Consider the following 19,737-nt stretch of genomic DNA (forward strand, 5'->3'; position numbering starts at 1 on the left):
AACAAGTAAACATCTCCCATAAAGTTATTTATGGTTATCACGTATGTTTCGAACGATTCCAAAATACACTTCATGTACCACAATACAAAGTGACCAACTGTATTGGCCAATCAGAACAGCTTCTGATTAGCCAATGAGTGGATGGCGGGATATTCAAAGTTCAAATTTGACGGAACCTTAACAGAAAAATGTGTGTACTGCAGTTGGATCAGTAGGAAGGGTTGTGCATTTATTTATTTTTTAAATGTGGAAACAGCATCAACAATTTAATTAAAACACTATCCACATGCGAAAGTCATATCGATAACTTGAGACCAGAAAATATAACTAGCGTTTTGAGAGAACGTGCCAGTAATCTGTCGTAGGAGGAAAAGTCAAGAAAATGGGAGATACGGGCACACAAACGCGTTCAGGTGGATGTAAGTTAAGCGACCTTGCAACCTAATTAACATTAAGTTTGTTAGACAATAAATAGTAAACTGGTTGTTTTTCCTGTTTTAGGTGGGTGGATAACTATAGATTGCAGGTAACATTAGTAAATGATCTAACCTTAATGTTAAAGGCTTACTGTAACGTTGTAGCTAGCAAAATAGCAAAGGATCCTAATATAACGTTAGCTAACTTGTCAAGGTTAACTTGGCTCAAGTCCATGTCAACTCCGGTATTTAGTTAAGTTAGCTAGCTAGATGGTACTTTGTATACAGTTATATGATTGTTTGACATTTTGTTACAGATGAGCGGTTGACAGCTGAGGAGATGGATGAACAACGCATCCAGAATGTTGCCTATCAATACCTCTGCCGTTTGGAAGAGGCTAAAAGGTAAGAACAGTTAACTTTCTTCTCAGTTGGTTTCAGACAATAGCTGACGTGTACTTCAGACTATATCAGTATTACTTCACCCTATCATGGATAGCTAACTTGCTTTTGGAGACCGATGTAAAGACAGTTTCAAGTTTGATATTTGACGGATATTCGCGCTTTCAAACCACTTGAGCCACAGACTCCAAATAAGTGTCATGATGTTGGAAAAATTGCACAGGTCTTATTTTCACGAGTTTGACATTTATTTCGCTTTCTAAAGCTAATAAACATGTGGAAATGTGAGCAGCGTTTCGTAAACAAAGTACAAACATTTCTTTACATTCGAATGTCAATAGCTCCTTGGTCATGTGACCTACTTGACTCAAACAAGGTTCAGAATGTCCATTGACTACCCTTCTGTATTGCACACCCTTTAGTTTGTCCGTTTTCATCTCTTGATTTTACATGAATTTTTCTAAATGTAAAATGTCAATAACTCTTTGGTCATGTGACCTAGTGACTCAAACAAGGTGAATAAAATTAAGTGACAGTTTCATTAGTACTTACTTAGTCATCACAGATGAGTGTCCACCAAATCTATGACAATAGAGAATGAATTGTAAGCACCAAGTGTGTTTGTCAAAATAATACGGTTCTGTATTTCACTGAAAGAATAAGCATTTGGTTTTCGAGATGATAGTTTCCGGATTCGACCATATTAATGACCTAGGCTCGTATTTCTGTGTTATTATGTTATAATTAAGTCTATGATTTGATAGAGCAGTTTGACTGAGCGGTGGTAGGCACCAGCAGGCTCGTAAGCATGCATTCAAACGGCACTTTCCTGCATTTTGGCAGCAGCTCTTCGCAATGCTTCAAGCATTGCGCTGTTTATGACTTCAAGCCTGTCAACTCCCGAGATTAGGCTGGTGTAACTGATTTGAAATGGTTAGCGGGGTGCACGCTAATAGCGTTTCAAACGTCACTCGTTCTGAGACTTGGAGTAGTTGTTCCCCTTGCTCTGCAAGGGCCGCGGCTTTTGTGGAGCGATGGGTAACGCTGCTTCGAGGGTGGCTGTTGTCGATGTGTTCCTGGTTCGAGCCCAGGGAGGAGAGGGGCGGAAGCTATACTGTTACACTGGCAATACCAAAGTGCCTATAAGGATGTCCAATAATCAAAGGTATATGAAATACAAATCGTATAGAGGGAAATAGTCCTATAATTCCTATAACTACAACCTAAAACTTCTTACCTGGGAATATTGAACTCATGTTAAAAGGAACCACCAGCTTTCATATGTTCTGAGCAAGGAACTTAAACGCTAGCTTTCTTACATGGCACATATTGCACTTTTACTTTCTTCTCCAACACTTTGTTTTTGCATTATTTAAACCAAATTGAACAGGTTTCATTATTTATTTGAGGCTAAATTGATTTTATTGATGTATTATATTATGTTAAAATAAGTGTTCATTCAGTATTGTTGTAATTGTCATTATTACAAATACATTTTTAAAAATCGGCCAATTTTTAACCAGTATCTGCTTTTTTGGTCCTCTAATGTGTATCGTTATTATCATAATCGGTCCACCTCTAGTGTTGAGGGGTGGTCGTTTGACCGCTGACCCATTACAGATGCAGGCAGTGATCGCTGAGATCCTGGTTGAAGACAGCAGAGGTGTATTTAGAGGGCAGGTTGGTCAGGATGATTTCTATGAGGGTGCCCGAGTTTATGGATTTGGGCTTCTACCTTACCTGGTAGGTTCCATGATAATTTGGGTGAGATTGAGGGAATCTAGCTTAGATTGTAGGACGGCCGGGGTGTTAAGCATATCCCAGTTTAGGTCACCTAACAGTACAAACTCTGAAGATAAATGGGGGGCGATTAATTCACATATGGTGTCCAGGGCGCAGCTAGGGGCTGAGGGTGGTCTGTAACAAGCGGCAACAGTGAGAGACTTATTTCTGGAAAGGTAGATTTATAAAAGTAGAAGCTCGAACTGTTTGGGCACAGACCTGGATAGTATGACAGAACTCTGCAGGTTGTCTCTGCAGTAGATTGCAACTCCACCCTCTATGGCAGTTCTGTCTTGGCGGAAAATGTATACACATGCATAGAGGCATTATTCAGCTATGATTTTACCACTCAGAATCCAGAATGGATATGACAATGTGGCAGCACAGGACTTAATACACCCTTACAACAATCTACTTTTTGATCTTCTTGACTTCTAATCTGGTTAACTGCTACTCTGTGTCAAGAAAAGAGCCCCAAATTCGGGTTTGTGTACTTCAGTAAAAATGGTCTGGTTTAGATTAATTACTATCGCCCGTGTCCCTGTTTTATAGGGGCATGAGAGACTAGTCTGGTAGAATTGAGTTGGCACTTTATTGGCCCAAACACCCACAGACCCACAAGGTTGAGGTTACTCATGGACAGTAATTAGTCATTATTTTTTTTTTTGCATTGATGCATTGTTTTCTAACTGTCCAAGAATAGGATCCAAAGTGTTAGGAAATATTTGTTCCCATAAATACAAAGGAGGATGTCTCTCCTCATACCTCTGGCACTTTAGTCAGACTGCCAGACTGTGCACCACAGAGCCAATCAGGAGAGAATACCAATTGAAAGTCAAGGGGTGTGTCTGTGCCTTTTGGATTACTCTCTCTTTACAGAGAACCCCTGTAGTTCAAGTCCAGAGCTACCCTTTCCCTTTCAGTCTGCTCTGCGCATGTCTGAAAGTGACAGCCAGCAGTGAGTTTTTCACAGTATGTCATAAAATATTATTACACTTATGAATGTATGTAAAATGCTAATATGTATTAGATCCAGTACAATGGAATAACTAAGACCTGAATTTGAATGCAGTGTGTTCTGATTCCTCCTCTTTCTGTACAGCAGTGTCAACCAAAAACACTTGGCCTGATGGTTCATGCAGATACTGGGGAAGCAATATAGAAATGTATTGATCCCTTAAATGATTTTACCATTAAATGACCCATATCACAACCCTCATACCTCTTCACAAAAATGTATCTAAATCAATTTTGGAAAAAGGATTTTACTCACAAAAGACGTAAACGTTTATTTTCCCAGTTAGAAATAGTAGGCCATGCGGCATAACTATTTCATCAGAAAAACGAACCCTCAAATGCGCTATTGCATTTTGTAAGTTGTCTGCAGGTGGCTTGTTGCGAATGCACTCAAATATCAAGTCATTATCGGGTTTGGTAAACTGCGTTCTAATACTCGACGTAGAAGGATTTGTCTTAATGTACAGTATATGAAAGTGATGCTATGAAAAGGATTCTTTCACGTTATCAAGCTCACTCTGTCTGACAAATCGCTGCCTATTACTGTGATTAAAAAGAGTATATGAAACATTGTTTTTCATGAAGCCTACCTGTGCGCCTTCCTTTAAGCACCTCTGTTCAAACACCTCTCCTGTCCTTGATCCATACCACATACAGACATTTTCGGATCTTTTCAGGGTCCATATAAAAGATAGTTATTGCAAGGTTGGAACATTTGTTAACTTCACCCATGTAAAATAAAGGCCTGCAACGCTTACAGATTTAAGTCTAATAGCATGAGATGAAAGTAGACCAACATCAGTGTGCGAAGGCAGTCAGTGGACATTCTGAACCTGGTTTGAGTCTAGTAGGTCATATGACCAATGAGCTATTGAAATTCAAAAATGTAAATAATTTAAAAGGTGTGATGTAAATCTACATTTAAAAAAGTGTGCAATGTGTGTCTATGCCATCGGGTTAGCTAGAACCACTTTTGAAAGTTTTAGGAGTAATGGTTAAATAGCTATTGAAATGAGAGAACGTTGATTTGTCACTATGTTGACAGTCCCTAACTGCTGTTGGTGGAGGTAAGGAAAACTACAGGCAAATATCCGTCTAATATCCAACCTGAAACTGTCGTTACCTCGGTCTTTTGAGATAATTGGCCAATTCACTTGTCTGCAGGAAATTGTAAAAGCAACTATCTCTGTCATTTAAGTCTGATTGCTCTTACTTCATGTTTTAACACATCACATGCAATACTTGGAAAAATCTTGCGTTAATATTCGCTAGTAAGTTGACATTAGACGCATGTTCTCTCTTTACAAGGTGGATGGAAGCTTGTCTCCACGAGGAGCTGCCTGCCCCGACTGAACTGGAGGAGGGGCTGAGGAACGGGGTGCTGCTGGCCAAGCTAGGCCACTGTTTTGCCCCCAAGATAATCCCCCTCAAAAAAATCTATGACCTGGACCAGGAACGCTTCAAGGTCTGTTTTATTGTTCACAGCCTGATGGGTTTTACTGAAATGCCTCTGTCAGTAAGAAAGACTGAGTTTCTCAGCAGGAAACTTTCTTTTGGATCTTTTGACAGTCTTGTCATTTATTGATCTCTGAAAAATAACACTCTGCCTCTTGCTTACCTTCGTGGTCCTTTAGAACAACCTATTTTTCCTAGTACCTGCTTTTCTGCTCTAATCTTCTTTTCACATGTGACTGTGATTGAAAACCAACTCCTTTGAATTAGTGCTGAGCAAGCATAATACTCTATTTCAAAGGCATTGAATAGTGTAGCTGAATATCAGAGGTGTCATAATGCAGATTTCTCCAACAGATCATATGTTTCTCCCTCAGGGTATGGGATTGCAGTTCCGCCACACGGACAACATCAACCATTGGCGCAGTGCGATGGCGGAGATCGGACTACCAACGGTACATTTTAAAGGGAGAAACTCTTTATTAGGCCTCTCCTCACGTATAACAGTAGCTATCTTGTTTACTGTTACACCTGAACTGCACCTAACCTGTCCTTGTTGTTTCAGATGTTCCACCCAGAGACCACTGACATCTATGATAAGAAGAACATGCCCAGAACTGTGTACTGCATCCATGCTCTCAGCCTCTACCTTTTCCGACTAGGTTTGGCCCCTCAGATCCATGACCTCTGTGGCAAGGTCAAATTTACAGGTAGTCTTACTTAGTAACCCCTTACTATTCAATCACAACTGGTAACTGGGTTAAGGGGAAAATATCGTTAATATTCCTCTCTCATTTGGGTAATATTTATTCTCCAGAGGAGGAGATTAACAACATGAAACGGGAGCTGGACAAATATGGCATCCAGATGCCAGCCTTTAGCAAGATTGGGGGAATCTTAGCCAATGAGATAACAGTGGATGAGGCTGCTGGTAAGTAGAGGCACAGATGTTTTGCTTTGATGTTTTCAGATGTAGAAAATACACCTTATTTCAAGTTAAAATATGAATTCACGCCCAAAATGTGTTAGTTTTAGACAAGGGGTTGTCTGTTGGCACATTGGTACTCTCTACTTAAACTGATATGGGTGGGATTCCAAAATTTGAAACGCCTAGAGACTCATCAGATACTATTGAAGTTCCTTAGTCATCGACTGTCATCTAAGAGTCAATGTTTTCACTGTCCTTGAATAGTTTATCAAAATGTTGCCTCATCTCCCTTCTCTCTCCCTCCAGTCCATGCTGCAGTTATAGCTATCAATGAGGCGGTGGAGAGTGGGCATGTGGAGGTCACTGCCCAGGCCCTGCGGAATCCCAGCGCCATGCTCACCAACCTGGAAGCGCACCTGATGCCAGTCTACCAGGAGATGCTGCGCCAAGCACGGGCACAGAAGGCGGCTCTCGCCTACACCAAGGTGACTGACTGAATTAATATGATTTAAAAATGCATTTATAGCCATATCCCTGGTACAGAGTTTCTGTTGGTGTCAGGGTGGTAATCGTGTACTGAATTTCTAGTGTAAAGGTTCAGAAGAGAAGGATATCTATGAGGAATACCTGACCCAAAGTGAGATTCAAGAGAATATTGACAAAGTGAATGGTGAGTAGGACTTAACCATCAAACAGATAAATAAGAAGATGAAGGGAAAAAAATCGGAACTAAATCAAATATTTTTGTCACTGTTTGCAGTGCGTGCGGCCATAGAGCAGGTGGACGAGGCCCTGGATTGTGGGGACTCTCTGGCCCTCCTGGCAGCCCTCCAGGTCCCCTGTCTGGCCCTGAGGGGCCTCCAGAGAGACCATGGGCCCTGGTACCTGGAGCAACTGGCCACTGACCGTGAACAGAAGGCCCTGGTGAGAAACTGCACATTAACACCGCACACACACACACACACACACACACACAGACCCCTGACCTTTGCTCACTGACATGTGGCAGGACCTGGGCTGTGTGGACCCTCTTGAGCGAGATGAGCTGCAGGAGGGGTTGTGTGTGGCTAACGAGGAGGCCCAGCGCAACCAGACAAGTTAGTACACAACTAAATACTGTATCGTAGTCAGTTCTTATAACAAGGGGCATGCACTATATCAATTCTAGTGACTCTTGAGTTGCTGCATGTGTGCGTAAGTATATTAATGACTGGTCCTTTGCAGTCACAATGTTCCGTTGTAGATCCATCCAAACAAAGTGTGGGTGTTTATTCAGTGCAGAAAGCTGTAAGGTCCATCAATGAGGCTCTGCTTCTTGGGGAGCCCAGGCAGACTGTCCGTGCACTCATGGACCCTGATGCCCACCTCCCAGACGTCTACCCATTTGCCTCAGCGCTCTACCAGAGTGAACTGGCCCCACTGCAGCGACAAAGTCCTCAGGTAGGTTAGGCTACAGTTCCCCACCTGGCCCGTCAAGCTACCATGGCCACCTAATCTCCCTCATATCACTCAACTCCTTTTTTCTGCAACTCTGTCTTGGCTGTAGACAAGGCTGTTCCATTAACATTTTGTAAAAAAAGAAATAGATAGAAATATACTATTGTTTATATAGTAATATAAACAATATAGGGGGAAATGACCAGGTTACTGAACTTGAATAACTTTGTTGTATGTAAACTAACTCTAGTGAATGTGGTCCTCTGTGCCTGCAGGGGGACCTGCAGCAGGAGGAGCTGTACGTAGCAGTGGAGATGCTCTCGGCGGTGGCTCTCATCAACCAGGCGGTGGAGGCCAAAGATGTTGGAGCCTTTTGTGCCACGCTGATCAGCCCTGCAGCCGGTCTGGCCGATATTGACGACAGCCTAGTCCAGAGGTGGGTTTACAGTACCACTCCTGACAATTCTCCGTTGTCCCCATGTAGCCTGGTTGCAGATTTGTATACTTTAACGAACTCCTTTGTCATTTGCCTCAGGTACTTTGAGGAGCTGGGTGATCAGAGGAGGAAGGCTGGGAGAGCTCTGCTGACGTGGAACGATCTCCAGAGAGGACTAAACTCTGTAAATGCAGCAGCACAGGAAGAGCATGACCGTACGTTTGGTGAACTGGACACCAACTCCCAGAAACACTCTGGGTTTAGGTCCATTGACAGCAATATTTTGTTGGATGCTATTTGACTCTAAAACCACGGAAACACCTTGTATTTGACTGGATCTGCTTCCTGTTTGTCCCCAGAGATCCTCACCATCGGGCTGATTAACCAGGCCCTGTGCCGAGGCGACCCTCAGAAGACTCTTGCTGCACTGCTGTTGCCTTCTAGTGGCCTTGAGGAGGTGACGACACTCAATGCCCGCCGCTACCATGACGTACTGACCAGAGCCCGGAGGCAGAAGGCTGAGGTATGTCAGCCAGGAAGAAATAATAGTTTAAAACAGGGAATCTAAACAAGATTTTGTGGTTTATTATTCAATGCTGTGCCTTGTCCTACCACAGGTGAACCGTGACCCAGGAGCAGAGTTGTGGTTGGCTGACATTCAGGAAGGAGTGAGAAGAGCCAATCAGGACACTCAAAAAGCCCTGAAGAGTGAGTTGGCAAGATACCCTCCACATCGTCTTTTTAAAGCAATGGTGAAATTCTATGCTGATGGGTTTCCTCACAACAACTGTAATTCATGTCACAAAATGTATACCATTATCTTTACTGTGTGTGTGTTTCCCTGGCCAGTGTCCCTGGGCTTGGCGGCCGTGAACCAGGCGGTGAAGGAGGGCAAGGCATCACAGACTCTGCGAGTCCTGCGTCTGCCAGAGGTGGCGCTGCGGAGCGTGGTGGCAGAATGTGCTGGAGTGTACCAGGCTGAACTCACCGCCCTACTCGGAGCCAAATCTGTGGGAGGTCCGTACCCACTACCGTGATTCACTTGCGTTCATGCTGGTGGTGATCTATGCACTTTAGTAGCATATTAGCTGCTCACAATTGGTCGGGATTAACTGTAGACTCAGCGACGCACAAAGTAAATGTCAATTTCAGCAACAACAGCGTTGAAGAATGAGGCTAAACGTCTCCACTGTTTTGGTCCCGTAGCCGCCACATTGTAGCAGAGTGATGCATACCCGTGTTCATGCGCAGATACTATGTTGCATCGCGTTCATCTCAGTATCTGCGGTGCTGCTCCTGGCAGCATCATTACACTGAGTCTACCTTTAAGCTTCTAGGTAGTGACAAGCCATAATCTCTATGTACTTGGACTTAGGAGACAACCGGAGCCCATGGCTGAAGACCAAGACTGAGGACAGCCCCTACTACTTCCACCTGCACAAGCTGGAGGGCACCTGGGAGAGACCGCAGGGCTTTGTCCAGTGCACAGTGTTCCTGGCCCATGAAGAAATACAGGTCAAAATCACCTGTAAATTCAGTAGAAACAAGTATTGCTGAAGAGCTAGAGTTTGTATTGATTAGATAAGCCAACAGTTATTATGGCTGACTGTCTCTGTGGTCTGTCTCCCTCTACAGGCGGTGCTGAGCAGTGTAACTGCTGCCCACGGCCGGGAGGTGCATTGGAAGGCCAGTGAGGGCCTGGTGGTGCAGCTGCAGGCCAGGGCCCAGGGATTCCTCCTCAGACAGAGGCTGGGTGCCCGTCTGCACTTCCTCAACACCCAGCTACCTGCCATCATCACCATCCAGGTCAGCTACCATAGAACGCATAGAACTACAGTGCAGACTAACGTTACATACCCAAATACATGTTTCAAAACTGAAAGGTGCTCAGTGTGTGTGTTTGTTTCCAGTCCCACTGGAGGAGGTTCGTACAGCAGAGAGCCTACAGAAAGAGGCTACAGTATCTCTACCAGAACTGGAGGGCTGTGGTCAGGGTAAGGTTGACCAAATAATCTCTTTGTAAATTAAAGACTAACCCTGTGAAGTTGACATTGGTTGTTCTTACTGTGTGTGTTAGGTCCAGGCCAGTGTGAAGATGTGGATTGCTCGGAGGAAATACCTTTCTCGTCGGCGCTTCTTCAGACGTCAAGTGAGTGCAACCAACCATCACCCCTGTAGACAAACCCTCAGCTCTAAAAATGGCTACATACCTTGAAATGTAGCCTGACCTTTGTTCTTCTACAGGTGGGCGCCATTATAAAGATCCAGGCATTCTTCCGAGCCAACAAGGCCCGTGAGGAATACAGAATGCTAGGTAGGTGGCCACAGCTCCACTCACAAGTCTGCCTGGTTTCCTACAATTGTTTTTATTTTTTACAATGATCATAACTTTAGTCCAATGTAAATACCAAGTCTTTTGCATAACACCAGTCTCAATTGCATTGACATCCCCCGTATTAACACCGTGATCTTGCTCTCTTCCAGTCCACTCCACTACCCCTCCTCTGTCAGTAGTGAGGAAGTTTGCGCACCTGCTGGAGATGGGTGACAACGACATCCGCCAGGAGGGGGAGCTGCTGCGTATGAGGGAGGAGGTGGTGAGGACCATTCGCTCCAACCGCCAGCTGGAGACTGACCTGGGCCTAATGGACCTCAAGATAGGACTGCTGGTCCGCAACCGTGTCACGCTGCAGGTCGGAGCATATTTCATTCGATTATTACTACACCGGCTTCAGAAGTTCTATTCATTTTTGATTTGGAAGGTGCCTAGAAGGGTCCGTCGTCCATCACACTTCTCATCCATACATTTGATTAACTAACATGACTACAGGAGGTGGTTTCCCACTGCAAGAAGCTGACCAAGAAGAACAAGGAGCAGCTGTCGGACATGATGGCTCTGGACAAGAGCAAGGGCCTCAAGGCCCTGAGCAAAGATAAGAGGGAGAAACTGGAGGCTTACCAGCACCTCTTCTATCTGCTACAGGTGAGCTGATGGAAGCGTCATTTTTTAAAAGTAGGTATTAACGATACAGGGTCGACTATTTTATCTGCCCCCTCGTATGTGGCCTGTACTGAGTTTTCTGCAATGGCTCGTTTAATTTAAGTGTGTGTTCTCCAGACTCAGCCTCTGTACCTGGCCCAGCTGATCTTCCTGATGCCCCAGAATAAAACGACTCTCTTCATGGAGACGGTCATCTTCACCCTGTTCAACTACGGCTCCGACTGCAGGGAGGCCTACCTGCTGCTGCAGCTCTTCACCACCGCGCTGCGCCATGAGATCAAGTCGGTGTACACACACTATTCTCACACACAGGCTGTCAGGGGGATCAAGTTGCACTGAACTTAATTTCTCTTTCTCACTCCCTCCCTCTCAGGTGGAAGGTGGACCAGCCCCAGGAGGTGGTGACAGGGAACCCCACAGTCATTAAGATGTTGGTGAGTTTCTACCGCCATGCCCGCGGTCAGACAGCGTTGAAGGAGATCCTGGGGCCGGCTATTAGAGAGGTGCTGCAGGACCGCACCCTCAGCATCCGCACGGACCCCTGCGAGATCTACAAGAGCTGGGTCAACCAGACCGAGACCCAGACCGGCCACAAGAGGTCAGCACTGAACCAGGAGCAAATGTAGTATCACAGCGACACACTCGTTCTCCTATAGAGAGCCATCTACTAGAGGTGACCATTTTAGCTTGGCCACGAGGTCTGCATACAGCAAGAAATACTTATACTATGCAGACTGATTTATTTACTTTAGTTGAATGTACTGATTTGATTTTCTCAAGACTAGTATTTTAAAGATTTGTACGCTGACACTCTGATTGGCTTCAAGAGGTCCATTGAGAAACGTACATCTATACAGACACAACATACTCTGTCTCTTCTCCCCAGCTCCCTGCCCTATGAAGTGAGTGCAGAGCAGGCCCTGGCCCACCCAGAAGTGCAGCGTCGCCTGGACATCTCTATTGTAAACCTCAAGAACCTCACAGACCGCCTGCTCAACGCAATCACCAGCAACCTGCATAAATTACCGTAAGAGGCCCTTCATATGCACTCTGCAGAGCTTCCTTTTCATTCTCAGTGCAATTCATTTGAATCACCAGCAACTTAATCAAATGGCTGTTGGCGGCTCACGTCTTCCTCTCACCAGATTTGGCTACTTATTGATTTAGTTTGATTTCTTTCTCTGGTACTTTATATTCTGTGATGGGAGTTCAACACTCAGGCGTTCTCCTTCCTCCCACAGATATGGGATGCGCTACACAGCCAAGGTCCTGAGAGATTCTCTACATGAGAAGTTTCCTCAGGCCAGCGAGGACGAGCTTTACAAGGTACACTACTGACCAGACTCAATGATTAAATCACTTAGATACGGTTATCAGCTAGACAGGATCTGATCCTTCCATGTGTGATGACGTGCTGTTGGTTGTGTTGTGGTTAGATTGTGGGGAACCAGAGGAGTATTCCACAAAGATGGTTTAACAAATTCAGGATTTCCCGAACGTATCCGACTTGTCTTAACCAGATGAGGGAGTTCAGGATTTCTTGGTTCCAGAACCGTTGCTTCTCGTTTAAGTTATTAGGCTTAGCAAAGCTCTGATTGATTGATCTGAAAACTGGCTTGTGCAGTTTGGTACTGTACTTTTGTGTATATGTGGTGTATTTACCCCCAAAAAGTAATACATCCACTGCTGCAAAAGCCAGAGGGCCAGAGCCTGGCAGACAATTGCAGACAGAGTAAATGTGTGAAGTGGCATGATTCCGATATTTAATATGCCTAGCTTACACACATGGGTGACTAGTAATGTTTTTACTTTATAAGCATTTTTATTGCAACGCTGGCGACATATTAAGTGTCAAGGCTTATGGCCTAATAGGCTACTACAACTTACATATGCTAGGCCCATTCCATGGCCTATGTAGGATGAATAATTTATTGAATTCTTAGTGCTTTTCATGACCACACGGGCAACAATGTGTTCTATGTTTAGTTGTAACCCCATGGTAGTCACAGATCATCTGACCAAAGAAGTAAGGACAATCATTGAATTGAATGACTTTCTGAAAATGATTTGGTTTGCTAGAAGTGTTGGCTACAATATTCAATAGCTACCTGTTTATGCAGTGAAAATATTTTCTATTCACTTCGTCTCCTTCATTTGGTCCAGAGGGTCCTTGAATTGGGAATGTGTCCATCTATAGCACCAATGACTTTGGAAAATCTGATCTGGATGAATTAGGCTATTTTTATCATGTTGCCTAGGTTAATTAATGTGAGATTAGCATCGCTGGCAGTCAACTGACCTCAGTTTACTCTACCTGCAGTTCTGTAGAAGTCCTCCATGATTATATGGAAAACTTGTTAGCCAAGGAATGTAATAAAGACCTCTTCAATGTGAGGCACCTCATATAGCTCTACACACAGTTGCCCTGCCAAATAGTTCAGCATCGCCCATATTGTTATGGAAATAAAGCACTGTCGACAACGCAGGCTCCGATGTCATATGGATTTTCTAAGGGACAAGTCAGTCATGAACAATCTTATTGGTGGAGAAGTCCCGTATTTGCTAAGATCAAGTTAACCTAGTAGGTAGCCGTTTTACTTCAGAATTCGGTGCTACTATGGTTTCTGATCAGGCTGTCTGTCTTTCAAGCTCTTTCTCTGGAACTGGAAAGTTCTGGTGTGACAGATCTCTGAGTCACTAGTCCGGCTTTCTGGAATACTGGTATTGTGGGGAAGCTGGTGTTGTGGTCCGATTGTGGGGAACATGATGGTTGTGTTGTGGTCCGATTGTGGGGAACATGATGGTTGTGTTGTGGTCAGATTGTGGGGAACCTGGTGTACTACCGCTACATGAACCCAGCCGTGGTGGCGCCGGATGGTTTTGACGTGGTCGAGTTCTCGGCCGGCTCCTCCCTGCTCCCCGAGCAGCGCCGCATCCTGGGTTCCATCGCACGCATCCTGCAGCATGCTGCCGCACACAAACACTTCCACGGTGACAGCCCTCACCTGCGTGCCCTCAACGACTACATTACCCTGACGCACTCCAAGTTCCGGTGAGTCGTCCTGTCGTCCTGTCATTTTAGTGCATTCTCCACCACCTTTTCAGAGGAGAGCTTTATTACTATAATTAGGCTATACATGCTAAGTGGTTCTTAAGCACTGTTCATATGTCTTCCGCAGTAAGTTCCTACATGCTGCGTGTGACGTGCCGGAGCCCGAGGAGCGTTTTAACATTGATGAGTACTCTGAGATGGTCATCCTCAACAAGCCTGTCATCTATATTTCCATTAGTGAGCTCCTCAACACCCACAAGGTCTGGATGCCACATAAGATAAAGACTCATCCAAACTTTTAGTTTAATGGGTTTTGAGGGCTGTTGGTTGGGTATAAACCTTTTCATTTTAGTAGATCCTGTGCACTAAAGTAAGGTGTGTGTGTGTGTGTGTGTGTGTGTGTGTAGCTTCTGCTGGAGCACCAGGACTCCCTGTGTCCCGACCAGTCTGACCCATTGCTAAATCTGCTGAGAGACCTGGGGAAGGTGCCCACTATCCACGCTCTGGTTGGTGAGGGGGCTGTGAGCGCTGCAGAGCCCCAGACAGAACAGACTCTGGCCCAGTACAGTAAGATGGAGGTGTCCCTCACCCTCACCAGCAAATTTGATGTGTTCAGGGGCTCTGACGACCACCCTGACGCCAGGGGGATTCTCCTCAGGTAGGGGCTTAAACCATTTAACATTTCAGTGTGGTACGACTATCACACTGAAAATGGCATGTCTAATGTGAAGTGTGCTTGTTTTGCAGTACCAAACAGTTGATCATCGACGTGATCCGAGCCCAGCCTGGAGACACACTGAGTGAGGTCCTCAGGGCCTCCTCCTCTCAGGATCAGGTATATTCCACAGCTCTTCACTGGGCTCCCACACACCCTCTTCCTCACACTAATCCCTTTGCAGGGAGTTGGTAGTAGTTAACCCCCTAACCGCTGGTGTACTCCTCTCAGGAGGTGCAGCATGGGTGGATGATGCATCGCCGCGCCCAGAGGGACGCCCGCACCCCCGAGAAGATGAAGAGGAACCAGTCGATCGTTGCCGACGGCAACATGTCTCTGGAGGAGAAGAAGCGGAAGATCCAGCGTAGCCTGAGGAGGCTGGAGAGCCTGGGGGTCCTGACTCCACCTGACTCTGAGACGCAGATACTACAGCTCATAGCCAAGGTGGATAGAGACACTACACATCACACACAATGACATTTTAGTTGTAAAGTTATCATACCAAATCAACTACACCTAAACCAAGATGGTATATCTCGTCACAATTGGTCGCCATTTGGATTTGCCCCCCCAAATGTAACCCTCTTTCCAAACCATCCTTCCCAGGACATCCGCCACCAGCGTCTGTACCGGCAGCGTCGTCAGGCTGAGCTGGTCAAGCTGAGACAGACCATGGGCAGCCTTCACTGTAAGAGCTCCTTCCACAGCGAACAGGTGGACTTCTACAGCCAGTACATCACCACTTGCCTGGATAACCTCACAGCCAAACACAGGTACACATAAACATATGTGGGAGTGTGACCACACTGTTTGAAGTTCAGGAGTAAAACGGCTGCAGACTGCTACTGTGCTGAGCTCCCTCTCTCTCTCTCTCTCTCTCTCTCCCCTCAGTAAGGTGAGTGGAAAGAAGTCAGCGGAGAGCAAAGGGAAGAAGAGCAAGCAGCCCACTCTGACCTACACTGCTGCCCGTTTACATGAGAAAGGAGTCCTGTTGGAGATTGAGGACCTGCCAGTCACACAGTGAGTATACACACCCAAGCAGGAACATGCACACACACCACCCTACCAAATCATGTATGGTTACTTAGAGCCTCAAGAAAATAAATGTATTTGATTTATTATCTCTCCTCAGGTTTAAGAATGTGATCTTTGACATTGTGCCCGGTGAGGAGGGCGGCACGTTCCAGGTAAAGGCTCGCTTTATGGGGGTGGACATGGAGAAGTTCCCCCTCAAATACCAGGTGAGTGGGTGGTGGTAGTAGTAGAAAAAACTAGAACCGACATTTCAATACAAACCTATGGTCTGTGATTGATGCATATCCCAGTCTCACTGAAATCAGTGCTCTATATTGTATGTGATGCAATGGTAAATTATTTAGTGTTGCTATTTTGAAAGATCTTGGATTTCAGAACTGTCTTCGTGTGTGTGTGTAGGACCTGCTGCAGCTCCAGTACGAGGGAGTGGCGGTGATGAAGATGTTCGACAAGGCCAAAGTCAACGTCAACCTGCTCATCTTCCTTCTCAATAAGAAGTTCTTCAAGAAGTGAGGGGTTAGAGGAAACTGCCAGATCTCCCACCCCAAAAGGCAATTTTTTTGTGTGTGTACTTTGGCTACTTTTTGTAAATGTGCCAATGGACAGATTTAGTTCATATCTAACTATATTAATCAAATCAGTTAATTTAGTTATATTATTCAAGCAGGAAATTCAAAAATGTGGTCACTAAGGATGAGGGTTGCTCATTTAATAATAATGAACTTGTGTGAATTAGAAATGTGTTTTTACATATCCTAACTCCTGAGACACCCTCAGAGTTTGGGTCAGAGCCAGCTAGGGGCAGACATAACGGCCTACCTGGAGCAATTGGGTTTAAGGTTCTTGCCCAAGGGCATTATACAGATTTTTCACCTTGTCGGCTTCGGGATTTGATCCGGCGAACTTTCGGTTATAATGGCCCAACGCCATTGTCTTACGTCAGATCGTGTCACTCTTACGTGATGGTTGTCCCTTAACCTCAATTCAGTGCAGACTGCCGTCGTGCTATCTGACGTGAGACAATGGGGCCAAGCACTAACCTTGAGGTTACCTGCTGCCCAATTATTTGCCTTGAGTGATGTTCCTCATTTTGCTTGTTGGGATGACAGGGCTATAGTATGCCTCAATTTGTATTAATCTCACCCTCCCAGATTTACATTGTTTTCTTTGATTTCTTTTATATATAAATGTTAATCTTTTAAATATTCGAGCAGCTTTACTTTAAGGGATTTTAATCAGAAAGACTGCAACCTTATTTACATTTTTTTTTTTTTATCTCTAGTGGCTCTATCTGTGTACAAACGGCTTAATCTATTATCATTTATTTAATCCTCTGATGTTATACGACTGTATCCTAAGCATTTTTCAGCCGGCTGATTTCGCCACCTTACTCCCTTTCAAAAACTCACTGAGCAACTTCTCATACAGTATGGATGGATTTGTTTAAATGGAAACACTACAGTTTGCCACATAGCAGCTGACACAATCCTCTAGTATTTTGTGCACTACTTAAAATGGGCACAGGACCGCCGCTAAGCTGCATTTGCCTCCCACTCCACATACATATGCTCTCAGGGAATTTTTATGTTGTGCAGCTTAATGTTTCAAATGCCACATTCATTAGCCTAGCAACAGGAAATGGTACTGTAATATGTGCCTTGGGACTTCCTGTGATTATGGTTTGTCTCCCTGATGTGTAGGTTACTGACAGATCTGGCCACATTGTACGGTATTTGACCCTAAAGACAGATGACATTGCAATGAGGGTGACTCCATTTAGCTGGGCTTCTGTCAGCTGGAGATGTGGTTGAGCCTTGTTGTTCAACCTTTGACCTCTAACCTAAGCGGCTTGACCTTTTGTTAGTCTGTGCTTGAAACTTTGTTTAAACTTATGTACATATTTTCTGTCATTTGTTTCTCTTCTCTTTGTATTTTCATCTGTCTTTCTGCTACCCTAATGTCAGTCTTTCCCTTTATCTTTTCAACACTAATGTTCAGGCCAGTCACAATTAGTTGGTAAATATGAATATTGACCAACATGACAATACAACTAATTTCTTTACATGTCAGTGCTGTAAGGGAAATGTTGTCTTTTGTCTGGTTAGATGAATTAACCAACTGCCTGATTTAAATTGTTCTAATGAATCTTACTATGCAATGGAAACTGTTAACACTCCTGTTTTTTACTTTTATATTCTAATAAAAATGTCATTTTTCTGTCATAGTTTTGGTTTTTACATAGTTTAACCAAGTATTTTCTTCACTTGTTATTCTTAATGATAGTTTATTTCTAATGAGAGATTTTATTACTTTCATAATAGCCATAAGACTCTTTAAAAAATAAAAATATGCATGATTGCTCTGTGAGCTCCACAAACTGGTGAATAACAATGCCCGCCATAGATATTCACCATGTATACTACATTACCAGAAGTATGTGGACAGCTACTTGTCAAACATCCCATTCCAAAATCGTGGTATTAATATGGAGTTGGTCCCCCCCCCCCCTTTCCACTATAATAGCCTCCACTCTTTTGGGAAGGCTTTCCACTAGATGTGGGAACATTACTGCGGGGACTTACCATTGCTCGTGGCTGAATGGATGTAAGTCTGGCACTGATGTTGGGCGATTAGGCATGGCTCCCAGTCGGCATTTCAATTGATTCAGATGGTGTTGAGGTCAGGACTTTGTGCAGGCCAGTCGAGTTCTTCCACATCGATCTCAACAAACCATTACTGTATGGACCTCGCTTAGTGCATGGGGGCATTGTCATGCTGAAACAGGAATGGGCCTTCACCAAACTGTTGCTGCAAAATTGGTAGCACAGAGTCGTCTGGAATATCATTGTACGCTGTAGACTTAAGATTTCCCTTCACTGGAACTAAGGGGCCTAGCCAGAACCATGAAAAACAGCCCCAGACCATTATTCATCCACCAAACTTTACAGTTGGCGCTATGCATTCAGGCAGGTAGCGTTCTGTCATCTGCCAAACCTAGATTTGTCCGTAGGACTGCCAGATATCTCTCCAGAGAACACGTTTCCACTACTCCAGAGTCTAGTGGTGACAAAGTTATACGCCACTCCTGCCGGACATTTGCCGTTGTGCATGATTATCTTAGGCTTGTGTGCGGCTGCTCGGCCATGGGAACCAATCTGATAAAGCTCCCGACGAACAGTTCTTGTGCTGAAGTAGTGTCCAGAAGCAGTTCGGAACTTGACAGTGAGTGTTGCAACCAAGGACAGATGATATTTACGCACTTCAGCACTTGACGGTCCTGTTCTTTGAGCTTGTGAGGCTTGCGGCTGAGTGGTTGTTGCTCCTAGACATTTCCACTTCACAATAACTGTACTTTGACCGGGGCAGCTCTAGCAGGGCATACATTTGACGAACTGACTTGTTGGAAAGGTGGCATCCTATGACCGTGCCACGTTGAAAGTCACTGAGGTACTATACAGTAATGTGCCCGCGCAATACTACCAGGTAGCCACTAGAGGGCACAGTTAGCATTTCGGTCAATAGCTTCCAGGCAGCATCCTGTGCAGAATAAATAGACAATGGTTTAACAGTATTTGTTCAACTAAATTGTAGAAGCATATGGCTGATAATCTTTATGTTTAATGGTAGCTTACAAAAGTTGGAATGCCAATTAAAATGCATGCAGATTTGCATGTAGGCCATTAAGTGTTTATTACTCATGGCAATTAAATGATCTTTGTTTATTGTTAGACCGGGCATAATGCATGCTGAATGCGGGTCCCATACTGGTACCTTACCTCAGCCGTGAAATATGTTTAACATAAGGTCCAAGTGATTGCATAAGAAATAGGCTACTGACAAAATTGTCCCTTGACTAAAAATAGTATAAATGCATCAAAGTAGGCCCAGTAGGCTACAATCAATTAATTCGAGGTGATGTCTACACTAGAATAACTGACGACATGACTAGAATAACTGACGACATGAGCATATGTCACATTTTTGATGGCATATAGCCTAAATGTTGTATTGTTCACAGGATGGGCATCTCGGTCAATTTCTCCTATTTTCTCCCCTCCAGACAA

General features: G+C 44.5%; 1 protein-coding gene across 1 annotated transcript; it reads left to right on the plus strand.

Moving 5' to 3' along the window:
- The first annotated feature begins 181 nt into the window (after positions 1-181).
- iqgap3 (IQ motif containing GTPase activating protein 3) lies at positions 182-17,897 on the plus strand. Its single transcript, XM_020497965.2, has 36 exons — positions 182-419; positions 734-821; positions 4,926-5,082; positions 5,447-5,524; positions 5,635-5,779; positions 5,887-6,000; positions 6,304-6,482; positions 6,586-6,667; positions 6,758-6,921; positions 7,007-7,094; positions 7,274-7,437; positions 7,710-7,870; positions 7,970-8,085; positions 8,230-8,393; positions 8,488-8,578; positions 8,720-8,887; positions 9,246-9,385; positions 9,506-9,676; positions 9,781-9,864; positions 9,948-10,019; positions 10,115-10,184; positions 10,355-10,563; positions 10,701-10,853; positions 10,989-11,152; positions 11,245-11,469; positions 11,758-11,898; positions 12,113-12,197; positions 13,691-13,923; positions 14,051-14,183; positions 14,331-14,581; positions 14,671-14,758; positions 14,870-15,082; positions 15,245-15,411; positions 15,530-15,658; positions 15,771-15,879; positions 16,073-17,897. The coding sequence occupies exons 1-36, from the start codon at positions 383-385 to the stop codon at positions 16,184-16,186; spliced, it is 4,947 nt and encodes a 1,648-aa protein (XP_020353554.1). The 5' UTR covers positions 182-382; the 3' UTR covers positions 16,187-17,897.
- The last annotated feature ends 1,840 nt before the right edge of the window (positions 17,898-19,737 follow it).

Source organism: Oncorhynchus kisutch, linkage group LG13 (assembly GCF_002021735.2).
Source record: "Oncorhynchus kisutch isolate 150728-3 linkage group LG13, Okis_V2, whole genome shotgun sequence".
Classification (NCBI taxonomy): Eukaryota; Metazoa; Chordata; class Actinopteri; order Salmoniformes; family Salmonidae; genus Oncorhynchus; species Oncorhynchus kisutch.

Excerpts from the sequence above, each read along its gene's own strand:
- iqgap3 (XM_020497965.2), top strand. The coding sequence starts at position 383 with ATGGGAGATACGGGCACACAAACGCGTTCAGGTGGAT. Across the intron at positions 11,470-11,757 it reads ACCCAGACCGGCCACAAGAG|CTCCCTGCCCTATGAAGTGA; the intron begins GTCAGCACTGAA and ends TCTTCTCCCCAG. Across the intron at positions 11,899-12,112 it reads AGCAACCTGCATAAATTACC|ATATGGGATGCGCTACACAG; the intron begins GTAAGAGGCCCT and ends TTCCTCCCACAG.